This window comes from Populus alba, chromosome 15, assembly GCF_005239225.2.
Source record: "Populus alba chromosome 15, ASM523922v2, whole genome shotgun sequence".
Taxonomy (NCBI): domain Eukaryota; kingdom Viridiplantae; phylum Streptophyta; class Magnoliopsida; order Malpighiales; family Salicaceae; genus Populus; species Populus alba.
Window position 1 is genome coordinate 6,507,042 of NC_133298.1, and position 24,372 is coordinate 6,531,413.

The 24,372-nt window shown below is 31.3% G+C and overlaps 2 protein-coding genes across 6 annotated transcripts; both read right to left on the minus strand.

Moving 5' to 3' along the window:
• Nucleotides 1-415: 415 nt before the first annotated feature.
• Nucleotides 416-4,764, minus strand: LOC118057277 (uncharacterized). 5 transcript variants are annotated; one of them, XM_035069800.2, is made up of 10 exons: nt 4,605-4,682; nt 3,859-3,930; nt 3,693-3,762; nt 3,324-3,449; nt 3,100-3,205; nt 2,597-2,779; nt 1,809-1,971; nt 1,189-1,421; nt 902-958; nt 416-771 (listed from the first exon to the last, which is right to left on the minus strand). In XM_035069800.2, exons 4-10 carry the CDS (start codon nt 3,411-3,413, stop codon nt 710-712), a joined length of 894 nt encoding a protein of 297 aa, XP_034925691.1. In that variant the 5' UTR covers nt 3,414-3,449; nt 3,693-3,762; nt 3,859-3,930; nt 4,605-4,682; the 3' UTR covers nt 416-709. The 5 variants fall into 5 exon arrangements, with proteins under 5 accessions (XP_034925691.1, XP_034925692.1, XP_034925690.1 ...); XM_035069801.2 differs by lacking the exon at nt 3,693-3,762 and having other exon boundaries at nt 1,809-1,890; nt 4,605-4,764; XM_035069799.2 differs by lacking the exon at nt 3,693-3,762 and having other exon boundaries at nt 3,859-3,907; nt 4,605-4,750.
• A 952-nt stretch (nt 4,765-5,716) lies between these two features.
• On the minus strand, nt 5,717-8,535 carry LOC118057278 (ubiquinol oxidase 2, mitochondrial). The gene is made up of 5 exons (XM_035069802.2): nt 8,036-8,535; nt 7,589-7,717; nt 6,575-7,063; nt 6,343-6,457; nt 5,717-6,081 (listed from the first exon to the last, which is right to left on the minus strand). The coding sequence occupies exons 1-4, from the start codon at nt 8,411-8,413 to the stop codon at nt 6,398-6,400; spliced, it is 1,056 nt and encodes a 351-aa protein (XP_034925693.1). The 5' UTR covers nt 8,414-8,535; the 3' UTR covers nt 5,717-6,081; nt 6,343-6,397.
• Between the last annotated feature and the right edge of the window lie 15,837 nt (nt 8,536-24,372).

A 24,372-nucleotide genomic window follows, 5' to 3' on the forward strand; every position in this document is an offset into this window, starting at 1 on the left:
ATGGCAAAAAAAACAGCTCCTGTCTGCGTCGATTCTCTACCCAGAAAAGGTGTCTGAGAAACTTTCATGCAGGTGTCATAAACAGTCCTTTAGAAATAGGGTTTTTTGAATTCGTAGTAAGGGTGCGGGAGGAAAGGGTTTACTTAAGGTGTTGAGGATTCAGGAGCCCAAGCACCCTTCACATGCACTTGTAGCAAAGTCTTGTGACAAATATTCTACTGTATAACAGGATAAAAAGGGATCAAAGCTAAAGTTATTAGCTTCCAATATCCTCCTTTAACTTCTGTTCAAAAACGTATTGCAAAATTCTACCCGCAACACCCTATACTACCTGCAATGCAGTGCGGGCAAAAATGTTACAAACCCCTGATAGATAATAAGTTGATTTTATTGAATGCACACTTCAAGATCTCAATTCATAAATAAAAATTTTCTGGATGTAACAATATATTAATAATGTCTGTACATTTTTTTATTGCATTAAAATTATTTTTTTATTTGTCCCGCAGCAAAATGCAGGTGAGTTTGCTTATTAGAAAGATAAAATATAGCAGAACGCTTATTGATGCCTGCCTTAATCTGCTTTAAGGTTTCAAATTCACCCTAGTGCACTAGATCCCTCTAGAAAGTCAAGAAAATTTGGGAAACTTCTCGAGTTCAAACTAAGATCTAGCTAAATATAAACTAGGGCCAAGACTGAGGGCTTCACTTAAGATTCTTCTTCTGATTGAGAGCTTGCGGCAGGAAAGGTATCGACAAAGAACTCCTCGACTGATGCAAATAACAAAAAAGTTAAATAAAAAATCTGGAGATAAGAGTGATGCAAATAACAAAAAAGTTATATAAAATATCTGGAGATATAGTGGGTCTAAAACACGATAAAAAAGAACTGGCAATTTACCATTGTCATTTTGCTCTGAAGGATCAAGCAATCCGGTAGAACTGGAACCTGAATACGCTGCTCAGCATATGAAAGAATAACATGAATTAAGCAACTCAGCAAATAAAAGGGGGATTTTTATCATATTATGTAATCAAGTCTAATGCAGTTTTTGCTTAATTGCTGTTGTTGACTTTCCTTGAGTCGGTTAATGATTTGATAGATTAATAGTGAATTACTTGGAACTAATTTAGAATGATGCGCGCGTGCACCACGAAGAGTTTCAGAATATAATGTGTTTGTCTCACCTTCTACCAAGTTATTGAAGCTAGCATTACCACGTCCATGTGGCACCTGTCTTACACTTTGCAAACGAGATAACTCAGCAAATTCAACAGCTGATGGGGCCCCACTCTCTTGTATCTCTCTTGGAATGAAAGGAAAATGACCTTGGGATGTAACTGATACAGGACTTGGAATCTCTGGCTTCATAAAAGGATGGTTAGGTTCTATATCTGCTGCGTTATTGTCCATTGCCATCCTTCAACAAACAGCAGAGCAGTAAGATCACAACAGCATAAACCAAGTACTTATATTGTTCCTATTATATCGCTTGATAATTTGTATGACCTCTAAACTTTTCAGTTCAATCTAATTTATCAATATTTTGTATATCTACAAACACATTTATGTATGTCAACTCTGTTTCTGTTTTGTTACTTGTGCAACAAGATTCACCAAGTTCCAGGCAAATCAACAATCACAACATAATGCATGGATGATAATGAAAACTTCTATGGAAGAAGCATATTTCAAAATCAATGCAGATTTATACTGTTGAGAGTATATATCTATAACAATAGCATTTAGAGCATTAAACGTTAAGAATAGAAAAGACAAGAAACCAAGACTGAGAAGGAAGTCTCACCATATCCCATAATTCATCTGAGTTGAGAGGAAATTGCCCCATCCTGGGTTTTCATATACCGGCTCATAGTTGGAAATGGTGCCTGTGGAATCATTCTGGGAATTACTAGTTGATGCAATTGGATGCTGCTGCGGGAGGGTATATACCTTATTTAAATGGTTAACTGTGCTACAGAAAAGGAGCAAAAAGCTCTAATTCAGAAAAAATATCATGATAAAATAGCAATAAGGATTTTTACTTGCTGGAAATAATTGGCATGATGAATAACAACTTGAGAATAATTCAGACAACCTAGCAAAATTGTATATGTTTTGTACTTGGATGTGGTTTTTTATCTTGAAGAAAGTTTTGGATTGTGTTTTATGTGCCCGATAAGAGATTCAAAGTGTCTAACTCTTACGCACTCCTTTGGCCACCTCTTTGTAATGTACATGACTATAGAAATACCATACTATCAATACCATGGTTATTCCTTTCACTCAAAAGATTTCTTCAGAATTGTCTGTGCAATTAACAAGATCCCCTTGCATACCAGTGCAAAAAAGGAAGACTGTGGAGGTGCTACCTAGGTAGGGGGTAAAGGTTGATTTCAGGGCATCAGACGCCCAGCTCCAATCTTCCATTCAAGATAATAAAATTAGCCTTTACAAATAAAGGCAGTAGAGAAAAATGTTGAGAGCATATTTTTTCTAGCAGTATATTTTTTTCAAATTTATTCAAATGCTAACTTGTATTCTCTAACTTTATGATGCTTTTGATACAATATAATATTTATGCCATTAACTTACCTGGCATGTGCTGAATGCCTTCCTGCATGGGTGCCAAGGGAGCCTCTAGAGGTGCAGCGTATCTCAGCAAATTGTGGTGATTCTCAAGTAATTCATTGAACTTAGCAATTTGTTTCTTCAAAACTAACTTTGTGTAATAGGCCTTAAAAAATCCTGCATTTTCTTGCTCCAATCTATTCCATACTAGGAAAAAAAGAATGTTGGAGCTATTATTTATAACAAAATATATAATATTAATACAAACCATCGATTCATGCACTTAATCCCAAATATATGCAGCGGATAAACATAGCATGTAACAGAAGAATAGGGGAAAAGGAAAAGATTATCATTAGCAACACTGGATCACAATGATAAAATATCAGCCCATGCACTCCAATGATAGAAGCACCATTGCACTAACATCTCGTTCTTTTTGTCCATTTTTCGAGTGATGACAACCAAGCACCACTGTATGTAGAAGAGCAAGTAAGAAGACTTGTAGTGAGGAATGAGTGATTTACCTATGCTTGTAAAGCCAGGCTGAATTCTAGCTTGTTCTAAGAGTGTCTTAACCACTTCATCTTTATTCATATAAAGTTGAAGACACCTTTCGATCAAATCTTGGACCTAAACAGCCAATTATATAAAAACAAAGCAAAAACATAGAATGATTTATCTCAATTGCAATCTATAAATCAACAAAACCATACACTGATGCAGATGAGCATCAAATGTATTCTCTTACAATTTTAATTTCTCTACAGAGAGAAGCTGTTCTGCTGTTTCTTGCAATGGACACTGAACCAGTACCCACACCAGAAGCCCCAGGTGTCATATTTTGTTGGTTTCTTAGTCTTGCTTCGGCCGGATCCTGTAAGAGTTTATTTCAATTAGTGATCCAAACCAATAGGAAACAAAATAGGTTTAATAGCGCTCAATTATCTTCACTTGGCACAGCAATGCAAGCAATATGGGAGGGGGTTTTCAATAATTGGAAATGCCTATTACTTATCTAGCATTGTCTGTAGTTTGATTAGAACAGAATTTTCAACAGAGATAAAAAATGTTCATCGTGGCCAATAACTCCACGCATATAACCAGCCCAGATTCTTACTGGTAATTCAATATCAGTGTTCCACAACAGAGATGAGCTGTGACAGCACTCGAAGCTGGTTTGCTACTAACTACAACATTAATACCATATGACATAAGACTTGAAAAAATTGACTAATTACATTAAGAAAACAGACAAAGAAAGTACGAGTTGATGAAGTCAATACCTTTTCAAACTTCATTTTAACTCAATAATAGCAAGGATCTCTCTTGATGCTGTAAAGGAAATGTATGGTTACCTGAATTTGATAATATAAATTAGAAATTATATATATATATATATATAAAGAAAAAAAATGATTCTTCGAATTCTACACAATTATATGTTTTGTGCCTGAAATAAATAAGATTAGATCAAAACAAGGAGATTTTTTTCGTGAACTTGATAAATAACCAAAATTCAAAACAAGGATAAGAACAAAAAAATCACCTGGAATGAAACAAGATTCGATTTTTTTCTTTCTTGCATTTTCTTAAGCAACCAAACAAAGCCAGTTCCAGATAATGGCAAGAGATTCAAAATTAAGATTATCAAACAGTAATTTAAGCCATAATCACATTTAATTAATGATAATGAAAATAACAATTAAAGGAAGTTTCATTATGTCATCTTCTAAGAAATCAAACACATCCAATCCAACAAAAAACACCAAAAAGATTCAAACTTTGAGTAGCCAAAATTTAAATTCCTCACAGAATATTTTTATTTCCTTTTGTTATTCACTTCATAAACAACCAAATCAACAACTCATTGAAGTTCATAATCCCAATTTTGTAAGCAACCAAACACACCCAGCTCCCAAAAACAAAAAAGTTTTAAACTCTAAATCACCCCAGATTACAAAAACTTGAGAATTGCCAACAGATCACAAAAAATAAATCCTTGAATTGTTTATGATCACAAATATCTTACCTTCACTGGTATTGAAAGAGGGTTAGTGGCCGATGTTGGCCAGCCACTACAAATAAGGAGTGAGAGTGTTTCAGTTCTAGCTTTCTACGTCTCCCTAAAGGGCGCACCTGAAAGTTGGTCACTAAATAAAGAAAGAAGTGGCATTTTCTGGGCTTGTTTGCGAAACTCTTGGGCTTTCTTAGCCCAAAAACTTTTCTACTCTAAATTTTCTTACCATCCAAACATGACAGAAGTTATCTATCAGTCCCTGATATTTTGAGATTGCATTAATTGTTATGTGTGAACAGTATATATTTATCCCGTCATGAGATAATAAGCGAGCGTGCTAGTGCTCAACTTTATAAAATTCAACGAATGTAATTTTACAAATAATTTGGATAAAAGGTTTCAAAGATTTTAGTAACTTGGTTTCCATCTTTGACTAGATTCTTGGATTCATATCCCCAACATATTAGAGTAATGGAAATCCTTCATAACTACTTTTCTATTTTGGTTTGGATGCATATCTGGGTAATTTGCTAACACATAGTTTGTTTTTATATTTTTAAAATATTTTTAAAAAATTAAGATTTTTTTATTTTATTTTTTGCTTTAAATTATTTTTTTAATATTTTCTAATTATTTTGAAGTGTTAATATCAAAAATAAATTTTAAAAAATAAAAAAATATATTATTTTAATATATTTTTAAATAAAAAATATCAGACTTTTTTTATACAGATACCATGGTTATTTGGGCATGTTCATGGGCTGGTTCCTAGACTGAAACATTTCTTGAAAATAGGTTCAAGGCTCAGCCCATAAACATAAACATGTGGTGGTGCTATAATAATCTGATAATTAATAATCATCATGATTATCACACATGCCTTGAAGGAAAAGGAGGCCAAGATGGCGGCCTGAAGGCAGCCGTACGTAATGCCTGATGGTGGCAGACTCGTGCAGCAGACGTGTTAGTATTTTTTATTTATTTATAAAAATATCACTTCGCTACGATAACTAAATAAATAATTATTATGAATAACTCATGAATAAGCCCATGTAGCAAAACTATAGAAAATTTGATTTAAAGGGCAAGGGAATCTGTAGCAAAAATAATAATAAAAATAAATAAATATATATATATAAAATCAAATAGCTCCTAAAACATGGCAGAATGTTTTTTTGAAGGATCTACAAAACAGTGAAAATACAGATATGTCTCTAAATAATTATAGAACCACAAATTAACCATACCGTTACAATACAGTAAACCAAGAAATGCGTGCAGTGGTTTTCCCACTGTAATAAGCATCTTATCATTTAATAATCACCACTCGCCGCCATTGTTGCCTGAACGTTAAGGGTCACGGTCATGATGACTAGTACCAACCACCGGCCGATGGTGATATCCAATACTAATCAGCCACTATGATTGGTGGCCGGGGCCCCACAATTCTAATCAACCACCTCGCCGCTCCACCAATGACCATAAATTGCTATTTAGAAAAAAAAACAAAATCAAAATCACATTATTAAATATGCTGTCATTTCATCAGAAATAATTGAAAGGAGATCATAAAGTTACATAAAAAAACACACAGATATATAACTTTATATTCAAATGTGACTTTGACCTTAGAATTGATTATAAAATTAACAGCAGATGATAGTTTATATAATTTAAAAATAAACTGAAGATGATATATATATATTACAACAATATGTATGGCAAAGCATAATATAACGTGGCACCATACCACAATAGTTAAAAAGTTTCAGCCTGTCTCCTGGCAGCAGCCGCGAGTAGGCATTTTAGTGATAACCAATAGGAGCAGGAGCTTCTTTTAGTTCACGTCCTTGATAGTGTATGTCCTGCAATTGATTCAAGAACAACGGATAAGAATTTGGAAAGAAGAGCTGTCTTAAATGAAGATAAGGGTTCAAGAATGGCGGATTTGAACAATTTCAATCAGATTCTTGATTAATTACCGATGCAAAATGATTCACATCGCGGTGGTGGGCCTCATCAGCTCTCACAACCAGAACAACATCGCGGAGGGTGGCGTCAGGAGGCAACCGCCAGTAATCAACAGCAATGGCCGGAGCAGGAACATTCTCAATGTTGCCTTTGTCCAACTCCTTCAAGAACTCGGTGTAGGAATGGATAGCTTCTTCCTCGAGGTACCCCACCATGCGATGAGCGAATTTGGGAGAGATAATGTAGCCAAGGAAGTAAGCATTCAAGAAAACACCTTGGACAGTAATCACCAGAGCGCGCTCATACCACCTGGGCTTCGCCACCTCCATGAACGTCATGAGATGCATACGCTCGTTTTCAGCCTCGTCAAGAAGTGTTTTGATCCATCCTCCACTGTGTTCAAATCGCCTCAAGGACTTGCAGTGTAGCAGCATGCCTCCTACCATTCCTGGCACTGCTGCCACAGTTTCTAGCATCATTGCACGGCAGCCATACCTCCTCTGTTACATGCACAAACAAGACCAAGTTTTTAATACATCGGCATTAATTCAATTTTTGAATTGTGAATCTAACAATCTTTTGTAGGTAGCAAGATTCACAGATAGTTGTTTTTCCTTGCAAAAGATAGGAGAATTTAGAAATTTGATTCCTGATATTTAAGAACTAAAGGAATACTTTCCCAGATCATTTTCCCCTGAACTCATCCACAAGTAATTTTCATTTCACTGATAAACGCCAATCAATTGGCCTCTGATGCTATATTTAACACAACAACAGAGGGCTAGCATTCTGTATTACCTTAAAAACCAAAACAGAAGTCAAACTTCTGGCCCAATAGCAATATTTTCATGGATTATCTTTCAATTTCGTTAACAAAAAACAATCTTGATAATTTGGTGTGAAGGTATCTGAACAGACACAACTTAACGAGTCTAAAGAGTCAGAATTTGCAAGCTCTTTAATTAAATTGATCAAAAAGGACAAAAGAAAACAAGGGTAAAGTGAAGAAATTGAACTAATCATACCTGAAAGAACAGATCAGTGGGAAATCTCAAAGCCTTGACCATCCAATAAGCCATTTTGTCCAAAAAAGTGGCTGGGACATGATGTTTCTTCAGGTCAATTGATAAATCAGCAGAATACGTCTCCCATGGCTTCAATTTCATAGAACAAACCATAAGTACAGGATCAATCTTCAAATCCCAAAATGAAAAGAAAACATGTACTGAATTCCACAAGATTTTTTATGCATATCTAGTCCAGTACTGATCCTCGCATCAGACTTGAAAAAGAGAGCGGATCTTCAACCTGCTCTCCTATACCACCCTAACAAGAACAAAAAGTTTCCAAATAAACAAAGAAGAAAACTTTTTTACCAAGAAAGCAACTTTGATTCGAGAAACCAAAACCCTACTAGGAGGAACACCCCAGTAAAAAAGTAAAGAAATATTTAAAGAAATTAACAATCTTACCCTAAAACAATTCCACTTCCATTCAGCCCCATCTTCTTTAGTAACCCTACTAGGAGGAACACCCCAGTAACTAGCAATCTCCTTCTTCTCCTCTTTATCACCACCTTCCGCAACCGGTTGGGTTTGCTTCATCTCCACCTTCTGTTGATCCTTCTCGCCGAAACTCATAGTACTTCCATGCCTCACACCAAAAACCGAACCACGAACCCAAAATTCACCAATATTCTTACGCACAACATCCCCATGAAACTCCACCGCTTTGGCTGTGACTGCCTCTTTGGCTATCATGCCACGAGAGATGGCTGTTGAGAAAGAACGTGAAACCAATATCATGGAACTCGCCAACTTGACGCCTCCGCCGCGGCTTGCCATCATCATCTTGATGATCAGGAATGCCACAAAATGGGAAGTTTTCTTTCTTCTTTTTTTTTTTCCTTGTCGGTTTCTGTGGTTAGAAAGTTTGCAGAGATATAAAAGAGAGATTTAGAGGGCGTTTTGGTATTTTTGTTTCGACTTTCTTTTGGTGAGGTTTAAGGAAGGTTTATATAAAAATGATAGAGTGTGGGTGTAAGTTTTCTATTAGAGCTATAGACACGGTTTCCTGTGCATGTTATAATAAAATTATATATTTATCTTAGAATGGAGAAAAAAAAGCTTTGATGATGGGGTGCTTTGCTATTTTTTATTGTCCATTAGTTATTAAAATATTATCTAGGGTTGTTTAAGTTTTTTTTTTTATATATATACAATAAAAATATTATCTTACTTTCAAAGCCAAAAACATTTAGAGTTGTTGAACAAGAATATTTTTGACTTTTCATGAATTTTTAAACAATAAAAATATTTCTTTACTCCCACTATTAAAATATTATTGGGCTATTGAATAAGGATTTTTTTAGTTTTTTAATTATTCATGTACAATAAAAATATGTTTTGGCCTTTGATAAGACAAAAAATAAAGTTAATATTTAGAGGTATTTTTATACTTTAACATTGGTTTTTAGGGTAATAACCAGGGTTATAAGGGATGTTCTTGTATTTTAAAGTTGTATTTTTAATTTTTAAATAAAAAACAAAAAGTAATAGCACGTGCTCAGCACGAGGTAATGAGTGGGTGAATTCAAGTGGCACGTATATGACATCACCCAATAGCCAAACCTGATCTTCTGCTGTCTTTTTTGATGTATCATCATGCCTTCTTTCACGTGATATGGCGGATGACGATGTATGATAGTTGGATTGTTTCTGAAAGTCTTTTTTTCTTCTTCTTCTTATCTCTCCTGCCATGTAAAGTGCCTAATTATCCTTTTTTATCTTGTTTCTTAATTTTGATTTTCATTTTTTTAATTTCTTTTTTTTTGGTTAAAGCTAATTTTCAATTAAATTTAACTCTCCAATTAAAAAAATTTTGTTTTCCCTCTGATTAAGTTTTTTTATTTTCACCCTTATTTTTCTTAAATCCATTTATGTGATTGATTTTTTTCCTTGGTATTATCTTATGATATTTGATTTGTTAGGTATTTGGCTTTGTGCAATCTTATCTTTATGTATTAGTTTTTTACAATATTAGTCTTGTGATTTTCTTTGATTTCTTTTGTATGAGTTTATTCTGGTCTCATGATGTAAGTTGTAGGTTTTGCAGTCCTTTTTATAATATAAGTTTTTTTAAAAATTGTCTTGTTCATGTTTGGGTTTTCAAGATGTTTTTCTAATTTATCTATATTTTTTTGTTTTATAAAAATGAAATTTATTTTTTAAAATAAAAAATATTTTTTATATGTTAAACCTTGCATAATATCTTTTAAAAAATAAGTTGAAATGCAAAAATAAACACGAACTTAAAAAGTCCATGAGATATGGATATGAGTAAACTAAATTTCTAGGTGAGATGATTCTCTCGTGGAAAAATAAGAGTATGGATGAATTTTGAACAAATGATAAATTATTCTGTTGTTTTAATAGCTAAGGTGGTTTTGGATCATTTTTTTATATTAAGGTTGTGTTTGTTTACGATTTTGCATTTGCGTTTTGTTAAAAACATAGATGTAACCTGTTTGGTAATTAAAAAAACATCGGTTACTATTCACGGATCCCATGAAATGCTGCGTTTAAATTGCAAGAAAAAGGAAAGCAGATAGGAGCTACTTTTTGTGCGGCAAAAGGCTAAACCATGCTTTATTGTTCACTGAACAGGAGTATGACTCCATTGTTCATTGAACAGTGGAGGCATGCTCCATTATTTCAGCTGGACCAGGTCCAGTTCAAAGCTTAAAATGCTATGAACTGGTCTAACCCAATAAAATAAAATAAAATATTTTTATTTTTTAATTATGTTTTTATTCAAAAAATTAGTGTTTAATATTATTCAATAACACTACATAAATTAAACGGAGAGTGCTTAAACACGTATCATTTGTAGAATTTGATCGCAATCCCAAATTGTAGATAGTTTAATGGAACAATAAAAAATATTTTATATAAAGCATTATTTATTTCATGATGTAATAGTAATAGTTAAATCTACAATATTTAAATTAAAAACCATTAATATATATATATATATATATATATTTTAAAATTATTTTATAACTTCAATTTCAAACGCATTCTTAACCAAACACATTAAACAACTTTTTATTTAACCTCAATTTTAACCACAGTTTTAACCAAACATATATAAATATCAAACCTATCTCAATTAAAAATATTTTTTATAAAATAATTTTTTTCAAACCACAACTACAAAAAACTACCACAATACCAAACACACACAAGAAGCAGCGTGAAACTGCTATTTGCTGCCTTGCGTTCAAAACACAAAACATGATGGGTCCCTCATGAAATAAATCATATTTCCACATTTACCAAACACTTGTCTTTTATGGTTTGTTTTAAAAATAAAAACAAACACGAAAACAAACATTCACTAAATATACAAAATGAGTCAATCGAATTTATTGGCTATTGGTAAGCTAATAGCTATAAAGATTCAAACCTTAGTATAAGAGATTAAGATTTTTATTATTTTGTTCTTGATGATAATAGAAAAAAGAAAAAAATGAGTAACCAAGCTCATTATATTTTTCAAGGAATTATTTGATTTGGTATCCAAATGATATTTTTTAATCAATTTATTTCTATCAAGAAAATTATATAGCTTTTAAACCCAATTTGGGATCGACTGAGTACAATTCTCTGGTCATAAGTTAACTCAAATTATTTTTTATTTTATAAAAAAAATGAAAATGCATCACTTTAGAAAAAAAAATTAATGAGTTTTAATTAGGTTTTTTTCCTGACTAACTAGGTTGCGACCAATTCATGTTTTTAATATGTCATACCCTGTCAATTCTTTGATTATTTTTGTTGAGATTCGGCTTGGTCTACACTCTAGATTACTCGAGTTATGGGTCAACTCACTGGTTTTAAAAAAATAAAAAAATCAACCTTAATAATTTCATTTAAAAACAAAAATATTAACCGAGGAATTTGCTAGAACGAATTAATCAGAACACCACTAAAGATATTTAGCATGAATTAGTCTTTAATTAATCTTTCGACTCGTTTTATATATATATTCTGCTGCAAGACTTGACTTTCTGACATTGAATGTGGTCGCCATGTCGGAATTTTCTTTTTTATCAGAGAACGTGTCCTAGATTTTTTTTTTCCTTTTTGCCGATTATGTCCTTTCAACTTTTTCCAAAAATATGGGGAGTCAGTAAGAAAGAAAAGTCGTATGAAAGCGACTCCCGGCAACTTGCGCAGTAGCCTGACAACTTTGAAGCCTTCTATGGTCACAGTCCAAGCCAGAGTAGTCAACACGGTTTTGAGGATCGATCCGGGTCATCAGATTATAGAGTTAATTTGTGAATTATCATATTAATATATGTTTTTTATATTAATTTATATTAATTATTTTTATTAAAATAAGTTTTATTTTTTAAAATCTTATTTGGGGTTGTATAAATGAATTTAACTGAATCAACTAAATTAATAAAAACTTAAATAAATTAATTAGATTTTATTTCATAAATCTACTTTTCAATGAAACTTAAAAATTAGTTTTTGGTTAGGTTATAAATTGTGAGTTTTTTGTGTCAATTCGAGAGCTGAATTTAACTATTATAATTCAAACTATACTTTTTATTATTTAAATATATATTGAATATTGACAATTTTATTTTTAATAATTAAATGTTTTAATTTTAACTTTTTATCAATTGAGAAAAGACATAATTAATTGTTTTTTACGAATAGTTTTTGAAAATTTAGTGATGTATTAATTAAATGATGACATGAATATTATAATTTTATTTTTAAAAAGCACTAAAATTACTTAATTATAACATTATCAATTAATGATGGTAATTTAATTGATAAAAAATAAAACTGTGACATGAAAACTTAAAAAATTACAAAAGCTTTCACAGCACCTGTGTATTTAATATTTTAGTATAAAATGTTTTTTAATTAAAAATATATTAAAATAGTATTTATATATATATATATATTTTAATTTTTGTTATCAACACATTAAAATTATCAAAATATATTTTAAAAACATTAATTTAATGTTTTTTTTATATATATATTTTAAAAAACAGAAACTACTACGATTGATCAATTCAAGTAACATGCCTGAATTAATTATCTCTTTATTTGAATGTAAAAAAACGTTTAGAGAAAGAAGTACTCATTTCAGATGCAAGTAACATGCCTGGAATCAAGCTAATTAAAATAACTTTAATCTTAGTATAAAAAATTGACTCGAAAAAGCTCTAACCGTTGAACAAACTACAAATCAGTCTGAGATTCTCACTTGCATGTGTTGCCACAAATGATCACCCCTAATAAGCACAATCAACCAATTAATTAATTGCAAAAGAACTCTTGCTGTTTGGTTGAAGAACTGCCCTCCAAAAATGCAATGCTTCATTTGGCTAGCTATTCAGAAGAAACTCGGTATAAAGAGTTTCTTGTTTCATCAATGCTGGAGGCTCAAGCAACTTGCAGTCTTTATGATATAGCTATTGAGAATACTATCCACCTTTTTATTTAATTGTGATTTTGCCTGGAATTAATAGATGTTTTTCTAGGTGTTCAATGACATGTTATATGAATGGTTTGCATTGGTTATTGGAATGCTTTTTAATAAAACTTTGAAGCTTTTATTCTTCTGCACAGTTTGGAGTATATGGCTAGTCTAGAATAATATTATCTTTTAAGAGAATACTGCAAATCTTGATTCTTACTTTAACTTGATCCTTCAACGTTTTTTTTATTAGCTAAAATCTTCTAATAAGTGCAATTGGCTTTGAGTTTGAACAAATCATCATAGGATTTACTGGTATTGTTTTTAATTTGTTATATGTTTTTCTTTTTCATACCTCAATGTAAGTTCCTTGTCTCTTTTTTACTGTTGTCATCTAAATAATCATGTTTTTAATAAAATCAACAATTATATATATATTCATCTAAATCTACCACGACTTTGACTCCCTCACTTCCAATCATGTCTAGTGTATAATGTACATTTTGAACCATAAGTTTAGGGTTGCATGCATGGTTTCCTCCACTTCATATGTTAGGAAAATAGATTTCAATAAATCCTGGGGGTGTACATGCCCTTAACAAGGAGTCTCTTACAAGTGCACTGGTTAATTCATGGACTTTGCCAAAGTCTGATAGCCTTATAAAATTCTTTGCACCTGGCAAGAGTCGAACCTAAGATTTTGAATAGGACCACATTGCCAAGTCTCAACTTATTAGAGAGGTTAGAAAATGTTAGACCGAAGTCCAATAAAAACAATGGAGATCCTTAGACTTGAACTATAAATCACATAATAACTTATTACTAAACCAACTTTATTTGTTAGACTTGATTTGATGATTGACTGAAAAAAATTCTGAGTTACTAGGTCTATTAGGTGTTTAAGATTATGATTGGATTATATTTTTTTTTAAATTAAATTTTTTAAGCTTCAAATCTTTTTTTTTTTGTGTTTTTGAATTGTTTTCATGTGTTGATGTAATAAATAAAAAATATATATTATTTTAATGTATTTTCAAGTAAAAAATACTTTAAAAAACAACTTTTATCATACTTCCAATTAATAAACACTAATTTTATCAGATCAATATATCTTATGTTTCAACTTGAAACCGATCTAAATCGGAATCTAAATACTAGGTTTTTTAAGTAATCCGTAGGGGAGGTTCAAGTTTAACAATTCCAATTATTATTGTTATTAAAAAAAAGGCTGAATCCTAGAAGAAACAACATTACAAGCAACTCATATCGGCGTAGAGAATACACGAGACAAGTGATGTCCTGGTTTGGTTGTCAGGTGTAAACTTAGGCCCTTTCTCCTTCCTCTTCAAAACCAGAACAACTAAGGTCAATTGATTTGACGATTAAACATAAGTAATAACAATTATATAAACTCCCACCTAGTTTATCTAAAGATTCACTTTAAATTTTCTTTCTCCTTGTAAATAATTTTATATGTAGTTTTTGAAAATCAAAACCTTATACTAAAATTAAATATCATTTCTCTCTTTTTTTAATGAGAAATAATTATCTGCATTCCAAAAGAAAACATAACAAACAAGAAACCTATAAATACAATAGAAAATAACGATGATTTAAACTTCGACTAGTTTGAGAGAACATTGAAAAAACATTCAGTTTTACCCTTATGTTTGTGTTAATTAAGTCATAATCCAATTTTTTGTTTCGCAAATTTTTTTTATTTTTTATGTAAAAAAATATAAATATTTTTCTTTCGAAGAAGAACAAAAGAGAAAAGATAGTACTTTGGATCAATCATGCATACTATTCAAAATAACAAGAATATTGTAAAGTTTGATAGTCCAATTTTGGCAAGTAAAGGCTTGATTAAGAAGAAAGTTGAATATGGGAGCAAAATTGCAAAATAAGAGAAGCCAAGGGCTCAATCAAATTTTGGAAGGGTTTTGGCCAAAATTATAATATTTAATAAGTTTAGGGAAGTAATTGAACTTTTGGATTGGTTTAATTAGTACAATCAAGTACTTAATTGAAGAAATATCAAAGTTTTGGAGTCAATTCAAGTTAAAATTGCAAGGAATAAATATCCAGGAGCAAAATGAATAGGCATTGAGGTTCCAATTGTTTAATTGACTTAATCGGGGTGAAATTAAAAGAATTAGGATTTTAAAGAGTCAGTTAAGGACTGAATTGAATAAACTCAAAATAAAGGACCATTTTATAAGAAATATAGAAGTCCAAGAGTCCAATTACAAAATTCTAGCAGTGAAATTTAAAAGCTTATAAAAGATAAGGACAAATTCAGGCTTAATTGAAAGATTTCAGAAGTTATGGGGGCAAATTGAAAAATGACTTTAAATTAACCTAAATCCCTCCTAGCAGACGACTCGTCCTATGGTTTTAAATCAAGGATCGAATGACATGTCGTTCGAATACTGTTCATTTTCTTCTTCCTTTTGAACCAGAAAAAGCTGCCACTGTTAGCAAGGGAGGAGGAAAAAAAAGGAGAGGACCGGAAAGCTTCAAGCTTTTGACAGCCAGCGAGGACATAAACCAGCCTCTCCTCCACCATTACCTCACAGTCTCATTGTCATTTCAACCCTTCCTGACGTACGGCATCAAAACTGACCTAGCAACGGTAGCCATCATCACAAACTCCGTCACCATCTACCCAGCCTCTCCTCCTTCCATCTGCACATCCTATGTTCTCTCATCTGAAAAGGAGTTTCAAAGAATAGTCCAAGATTTGTCTCGTTTTGGAGTTTTCCTCCGGGATTCAAGGCAATAAACTATCAATTCTTGCGTCGTGTGGGCATATTCAAACAATCATCAAAATCTTCACTGCCGTAACAGGAACGTTGCTTTGCAACCCTCACCTCATTATTTGAATCTAAGATCACTGTTAATCATGCTGCCGTAATATGAGATGTCGGCCTTTTCTTCGATTTTTTAAGGTTTCTTCATGCTTCCTTTCTTGACTTGGCGTTTGAGCAACGAGTAGAGGAGAGTCTAAAACAAAAACCATTCTTTGAGTTAATCATGGTTAAACAAGAAAGCTTGCACATTACATTGCTACTTTTATTTCCTTGCGTATATAATTTGATGTATTCTTCAATTCAATATTGCATGCTGCCATTTCCTTGAAGTTGTCAAGTGAAAGACTTGGGGCCTTGATAAAGGGAGACTAAAAAAACAGCACGTTATCTACTTTTTAAATAATATCTTTTCTCTAAAAAAACAGAATAAAATATCAAATATCTATTTTTTTTATTTTTTAAATATCATCATTATATCATGTGTAATAAATTAGATAGCAAATAATAATAAAGTATTGGTCTAACAATTAAAATATTACTATATTATACACTATAAAATATATTTATTGAAAGGAGTAGCTATAAATTCTAAACGGGATTGATTTTATTTTAAAAAAAAATGTAACAATACCTAAATAAAAAGAAGAAGAAGATAACAACTCCCGAGTAAAATACTTTCTCAATTTTAACCTGGAAAGAGTTAATTGCTTAAAACTCCATCTAATTGGATTGTATTATGAAATGTGATGAATTTCTTTCTCGAAATCTCCTTTTGAGTTTGAATCCAAGATTACGTGAGGAGTAAACTCACCAAGAACTAAAAATCTTTGAAACCTCAAAAACAAAATGCAAAAAACACTTGTTGGTCACCTCCATAAGAAACCAATTTCAATTATTCCTTTAACAATAATAATAAAAAAAAACAAACAATTCTTTGGTCATTAAATATCTACCACCAACTAGCATCTTGAATATTATATTTTTCCTTATGATAGAAATATTTGTGATGTTCTCGAGAGTTTTTTCAATTTGATCAACTTAAACCCTGTAAGGTGGTTTTATTAGGTTCAAGGTTAAGAAAATTGGAAGACCCCAGTTGCTCATCTTAATTGCGTGTTTGGTACTATGCCGCTAAATATTTTTTAAAAATATTTTTTATTTTAAAATGAATTAAAATATATTTTAAAATTTTTTATATTAGTATATTAAAATTATCAGAAAACATTAAGGGCTTGTTTGAAATTGTAATAGCAGTTACGGTTCAAAGTATTTTTTGCTTAGAAATACATTAAAATAATATTTTTTTTATATTTTAAAAATCATTTTTGAGATTAAAATATTAAAACAATCTAAAAAAATAAAAAATATATTTTTTTGTAAAAAAAATTAAAATTTAAAGGAACACGGTTTGGAGAGTCTAAAACAAAAACCATTCTTTGAGTTAATCATGGTTAAACAAGAAAGCTTACACATTACATTGTTACTTTTATTTCCTTGCGTATATAATTTGATGTATTCTTCAATATTGCATGCTGTTATTTCCTTTAAGTTGTCAAATGAAAGACTTACGGCCTTCATAATGGGAGACTATAAAACAGCCCTATTTGTAACGTCCACGTTATCTATTTTTTAAATAATATCTTTTTTTTGAAAGAACATAAAAAAATATCAAATATCTATTTTTTTTTAAAATATCATCATTATATCATGTGTGATAAAATAAATAACAAATAACAATAGAATATTGATCTAATAATTAAGATACTATTATATCCTTGTAAGAATAAGAACACAAATTTAATATCCAAGAAGTGTATTTATTGGGAAAGGCAACCACAAACTCCGAATGGAACTGATTTTATTTTTTAAATAATATATTTTCTCTAAAAAAACATAAAAAATATCAAATATATATTTTTATCTTTTAAAAATTATTTTTAATATCAGTACATCAAAACAATCTGAAATCATAAAAAAAATTTAACAAAAAAAATTAAAATTTAAAAAAATACTGTTTTAACCGTGTTTCCAAATAAACAAATATCATGCTGATATTTTTTCAAGCTACAAACATTTTTAAAACACATAAACATAATTATAAAAATAACAACAAACAATTATTAATATAAACTACAATTTTTAGTCTGGGTAGTTGAGGAAATTTCAGAAATCCTAGTTGTTTGGGTCAAGCTAGAATCTCTCCCTATCCTCACCGTTTACGGCTAGGGATAATTCTCATGCATATTTTTCCCTCCATGCTTAATTTTCAACTCATGCACACATGCATTGTAAATACACGGGAGAAGAAAATAAATTTGATTCATGTGCTGACATGGAGGAGAGGGGAGAAAGAAATAAAAAAAGAAATTAAGGGAAAAAAAGAATGAGTCATTAGGAACTTGTCAGTCTTGTTTTCGACACCTTTATAATCATTAAAAAAATATTAACGAGAAAAAACTGTTAATACCTAGAAAAACAACCAAGCATGTCAATAATGGGTTACATGCATAGTGGTGTGCTCAAGGGCGGAGGCATGCATGGGCTAGGGTGGGCTCTAGCCCAGGTCAAGATTTTATTAATATTATTTTACTAGTTTTATATAAAGAAAATTTATAATTCTCAATTGAGGAATTAAAAAATTCTAAAAATTTACATGGAGCCTTTTAATATGATGTTTTAACTTGGGTTAAAATTTTAGAATTTTTGAAGAAGTTCAGAAATTTGATAAAAAAAAATCATAATTTGATCAGTTTTACGTTATTGGATGTAATTTTCAATCCAACCATCAGATTGAGCTGGAATTTTACGAGGGATCTTAAAATATATTAAATAAAATCTGGTTAAAATTTTAGAATGAACAGGGTTTGGTAGTGTTAACAAAAAAAAATCAAATAAAAGCAAAACGACTCATTAAAGGTAAAATGATTATTTGCCATTAAAAAATAAAACAAATAAGTTCTTTCTTTCTTTTTTATATATTTGCCAACTGGCCAGAAGCAGAATAGAAAAAGAAAGAAAAGAAAAGTAGAGAGAGAAAAGTAAGGGAAAAACATAATAAAATCCAAGGTAAAAAAATAAAAAAAGTGAGAAAATAACATTGTAAACTTACAAAGTTCAACTTATAAAATACTAATCTAAGAAAGAATCAAGTGAAGGAAGAAGGAATTGAGAGGTGAAAAAAATTTAATTATTTTATTTTTCAATTGATATGAGATTGTTATTTTATTCTGGTTAATGGGTTATTATAATACCGATTCAGATTCGATTATAGATAAATTATATTTCATAAAACATTGAAGGATGTAACTTTAATAGTGAGTTTATTTTTACTTTCACTTTAATTTTATATACTTTAAAGTTTATTTTTTAATATTTTAAGTATAGTATTTGAATTAAAACTTTACTGTTAATTTTAAAAATTCATGTACATAGATTAATAATTTATCTTTAAAAAAATTTATATATTTATTTAATAGTCCAGGACAGGAAAAATTCCTAGCTCCGCCCTTGGGTGTGCTTACTCATCTAACACGTGTAGAGCACACACTAGATAAAGAAATATTAAATAAATATTAGTTATTTGGGATTAAGCTCAAATGACCTAATTTTTTTTAGTTGCTTAAATTGAAGCTCAAACGATCACCAACATTTTCTCTCTTCACCTCCCATACTTTCGCTTTCTTCCTTCCTCACATAATTTCTTCCTCCTTTTCTCACCGTACATGTTGTCCACTACGTACATACTAGATATTTTTTTGAAGTTTTGATGAGTTAAAAAGCAGTTTTGTACATCTCCCACATATAAAATTTTCCATGCTTTACTACTGTTACAGAATAATATAAATTATATTTTAGAATTTCGTCTAACAATTTAAATTTTTAAGTTAAAATGGTTCTTTGACATGGTATCAGAGCTTTGATAACCTAATGATCACGGGTTCGAATCTCACCATTCCTATTTATTTGATAAAATTAAGCACAAGATAATATGAGTTTGTACAAATTTCAAGCCCAAAAGGCTTTCATTTAAGGGGGTGTGTTAGAGAATAATATAAATCATATTCTGGAACCTCATCTAATAATTTAAAATTTTAGGTTGAAATGGTTCTTTGACAATTACTAACACATATTTTTTACAAGTATATATTTTTATAAAAATGCTATGCAAAAACAAAATAGACATGATGCAAACACGCATCATATTTACTAATATTTTTACCAATCAAATGCCATGCAATTTTTCATGGAGTGAGGTGAACTGACATAATTAAAATTTATAAATATCTTATATCACTAGTAAACAAAATAATTTTTTCATACTCTACAATTACTCTTTTTCTCCATTTTCTCATATATTCATGGTATCTGAGAGTCCCTTTTCATTTTTAAGGTGAAATTTCATTTACTAATCAAATCCAACGACTAAACCCGTACAAGCCCAAACAGAAGTCTAATCACAAAACCTCAATCCAAGCCCATGTATTTTGGTCTAGAATCGCAGTACATAGAAAGCTCAAGTTTTGGGTGAAGTGTTTTCAAGAACTCATCATCATGATTGAAATGGAAGATGAAGGGGAAACTTTCTAACCATCGAGTATGATCATAACCTGTCTGCTCTTAATTTATCAAAATTACCTCATAAAGAGCAAAGTTTTATATCTTTTATTGTTTTGACCACCATGCAGCGTTGTTATTTTTCACCTGTTTACATAGCAGTTTATACAGCATTTTGACGAGACATTTATCGTAAAAGGTGTGTGTTTGCATCTCTTCCTCTGATACACTGTTTTGAAACTGAAAGGATCTTCTTCTATAATCTATAGTGGCAAAAACTGGATGCTGATTCCCCCCTCTGACATATAATTGAATGCTGCATTCAACAGATTGAAGTCCTTGGAGCTAGATTTACTTAATTTTAGTTCGTCTAATATACCTGCAAAAGTGAACTAATTGAATCGAACAAGAACGTGCTCATGTTTGTATAAGAATGCCAGTTATGTGTTGAACTGTTCCAACTAAGGTCCGCTCATCACATTGCTTGGCTCTTGGTCTTAAGGTCATTTCACGACATTTTAGCATCTTTAGAATTTGTTCTTGAGAAGCAAGATTCTGAGGAAGGTTTTATAACTTGATTCTTCGTTTACACCTGTTCCTATAAGCTATCTTTGTCAAGGAATAATTTCCTTTTGTAGAATTTGAGCCTTCTCTCTTAATTGCATTTTGATGAACCGATAAATTTTTGTATATATTTTCTTGCCGGATGGAGAAAAAGACACGGATATAATTTAATTTTCTAAACTCTTGGACATGATGGGCTGTATGCACCGGCACTACTGGGTCTGGCAGGTGTTGCCAGCCCAGCAGCTTGGCTTGGCACTCTATCAAACCAATGGTATGGGCCTGTCACACATCTCTCAAGTTGTTGAGTCCAAGGTATTTTGCCATCACACCTCAAGTGTGATTGGACGCTCCATATTAACCTAGATCTAATATAAAACTGGATCCATTACACTTATAGATTTAAACATAGTGTCTATATCACACCTTCATATATTTTACATACATTTTAAAGGAATTATTTCTTAATAAATAGATTTAATTAAAAAAATTCATACTTTTTTAACATCATTAGGTATATTAAAATCTCTCATGACCTATCATGTTTCTATTTCTTAACTGAATAAAATAAATAGAACACTTCACAATATAAAATTGATTTACTCGCAAATAAATATGGTTAAGGGGCTATAAATATCCCTTGAATCATCTAGGTAAGAAGATCATAATTTTCATTTTCTATTGTATATATATATTTTCAGAGTTTATGTCTCTAGAATATCATTTTATTGTCTTTTTCTAAAAAGATATACTTACCTTATAAGCATTCGAAAGTATTCAAATTTATAAAAAAAAACATTTTGCCGGTATTAGTCATTAGCCTCTTTATCCTATCAAACAACAGGTACAAGGCCACCTTGCTACTAAGTTACTTTGATATTTTGGGATATCATCACGTAGCTCGGTGTTGTGTGCTAGTCAATTAGCAATGATGGTGGTAGCCGGTTCCTTGTTTTCTTTTTCGTTATCTGAAATATAGGAATTGAAATATTGTTACCAGTAGTGACCTTGATCATGATATGCATGTTCAGAACCGGGGAAATTGGTATTTCCGTGATTAGGAGAGTCCGTTGCCCAAAATAATCTGATCATTTGTTGGTTCATTCTCTTGGGGAAAGGAATGGGACCTAAGCTGACAAATAACATACCCAGGATCAACATCACAATCAGTTATTGTTTTATGCATAACATGAGTTTCCGTAGACTGTTTGAGAGATTGTAGAATTGAAGACTGATACGTTCTATTTTGACCAGTGGATTGCAATGCTGATGAAAGCTGTTGCTGTTGGAGTGACATAATCAGTCACCGGAGCTGTAGGTGTCAGTGTCTCTGTAGTTTTGGCGCCCGAGACCTATCCTAAAATATCAGTAATCGTTGCTATTAAAGCAACGATATTCACCATTCTTGACTTGATTATGGTGGATTTATTACTAGGATGGTTATTCATAGAACAAATTTGGTCGATTTGGGTATCCAAGCAAAGTGAGAGTCCATACAATCTGTCAAAGATTTTCACTGCTCTGAATTAGCATCTGCAGAAATGAAAATGCTTCAATAGCCACGCCAAGCAAAGGTCAGGAAAATCTTGGCATTAAAATTAGCAGAGGCTCCCGTGATTTCCGATCGTCGGTGATAACCTTCTTTTGACTGGAGCATCTGTGACAGAGGTGGATGAGCTGAATCCCCGCCGCTCGTGGATAAGGAATCTTCTTAATTTGAAACGTGGCAAGAGAATTCAAGTCCAGGACAGCAGAAGAGTGAAGGAAGTGGAGATTCATGACAAATTAATACCCATGTCTTCCTACATTCCTCGGAAGATCAAAGAAGCAGGATTTGAGATGGTGAAGATTAGAGCTCAGAGGAAACATACGCGATTGAAAGAGAAGACATTGTTTTAGCAGGGAAGTAGTGGTAATCAAAGTGGTGGCTCAATCAATCCAACTTCATCAGGAGCTTCTTTAAGCATCCAGTGAGCTTGTACAACGAAATTGAGCCTAGCATCGAGTTCTCCGCCTTCAATATTGCTGTGTTGGTTGAGCAGGGATGGTGTTTAATCAAAGAGGAAAAGTCACAGCAAGCTCATATTTTCGAGGCTCACTGCAAAACCAAAACTTTCCTTGAAGCTTCACATAATGAAAGGGTTCAATTAGGCCAAGAAATGGAGTTTGAGATTGAAACTTTGGATCAAAAAAGCAGTAAAGATTGAAACTTTGTGAGAATCTGAGCAGAAAACCAGATCAAGTTTTGGGCTTTGAATGCTTTCGGATCACTTTAATTCTTTTGATCACGAAGCCACAATTGATCAGTTGATTGATAGAGACGCCGGTCAACTCTGTGTTTCGTTCTTTCGAAGCCCGTCAAATTCTCCAGTGTCCACTCGGATTGTGGAAGAAGCCTACAGGAAAGCAGTCTGGCATGTGCACAAAAATGGCGACTTTTCTGTTGAAGTCCATACAATCTCAAGGCAACATCCCACGGGCTAAAATCTGTGACGCTTGGATAAAAGTTAGATTCTTCAGGTAGGAAGTGTTTTGGAACGCGGTGCAAACCGTGTTTCCATCAAATTAAAATTTTTGTTTTTGTTAAAATTTAATATGATTTGTAATTTTTTGACCGTTTTAATATACTGATGTCAAAAATAATTTTTAAAAAAACAAAAAAAATCATTGGCATGCATTTCAGCACGAAAAATTATTTGAAAAGCAACCGTTACCACACTGCCAAACACGCTCATATCTAAACTGTAAAGAAAATTAGAAAAAAACTTAATGTTTTATTAAAAATCTTAATAATAATTTCCTTCTTGAAATAAATTAGACACTCCTATTAATATTATTCTTAAAATTCTTTATAGTAAATGATTCTTAATTAAAACTAAAAAGAATTTATAATTAAAATTAATGTAGTTAATAGAATCCATCTAGTATTAGGATTTCTAAATAGTAAAATATTAAATAAATTAAAAATACTAATCTAAATAAAAAAAAATTCAAATACAATAAGGTAAATAAAAACAATATCACACCATAACTTCTAAATTTTATTTGAGTTACTTCTCAATCTTCCATCATCATGAATTCAAAATCTTTTGTTGAAATTATAGTTTTATGCAACAATAAAGTTAAAAGTGCTTGATGATTTAATAAACTGAATCTTGAATTCTTATTAAACTCCTCAAAATTTATTAAAAATCTTAAATATTAATGAAATAATGCCACAAACATTATTATGCCAAGAAAATTTCCCCGCTTCAATCCTCTCTATTTTTAATAAGTAAGTTCTCAACTTTATAAACCACTTAATAAATTTTTTCTTTAAAAATCTCACATCATAAAATAAAATCTTATCAAATTTAAAAATAAGTCAAGGG

Bases quoted from the DNA above. Each gene is read 5' to 3' on its own strand.
- LOC118057277 (XM_035069799.2), bottom strand. The intron at 1,422-1,808 runs GTGAGACTTCCT...TGTTTGTTGAAG, and splicing joins CAGATGAATTATGGGATATG to GATGGCAATGGACAATAACG. The intron at 959-1,188 runs GTGAGACAAACA...TATGCTGAGCAG, and splicing joins CTTCAATAACTTGGTAGAAG to CGTATTCAGGTTCCAGTTCT.
- LOC118057278 (XM_035069802.2), bottom strand. From the start codon at position 8,413: ATGATGATGGCAAGCCGCGGCGGAGGCGTCAAGTTGGCGAGTTCCATG. The intron at 7,064-7,588 runs GTATGATTAGTT...TGCATGTAACAG, and splicing joins CCACTGATCTGTTCTTTCAG to AGGAGGTATGGCTGCCGTGC. The intron at 6,458-6,574 runs GTAATTAATCAA...AATCAATTGCAG, and splicing joins ATGTGAATCATTTTGCATCG to GACATACACTATCAAGGACG.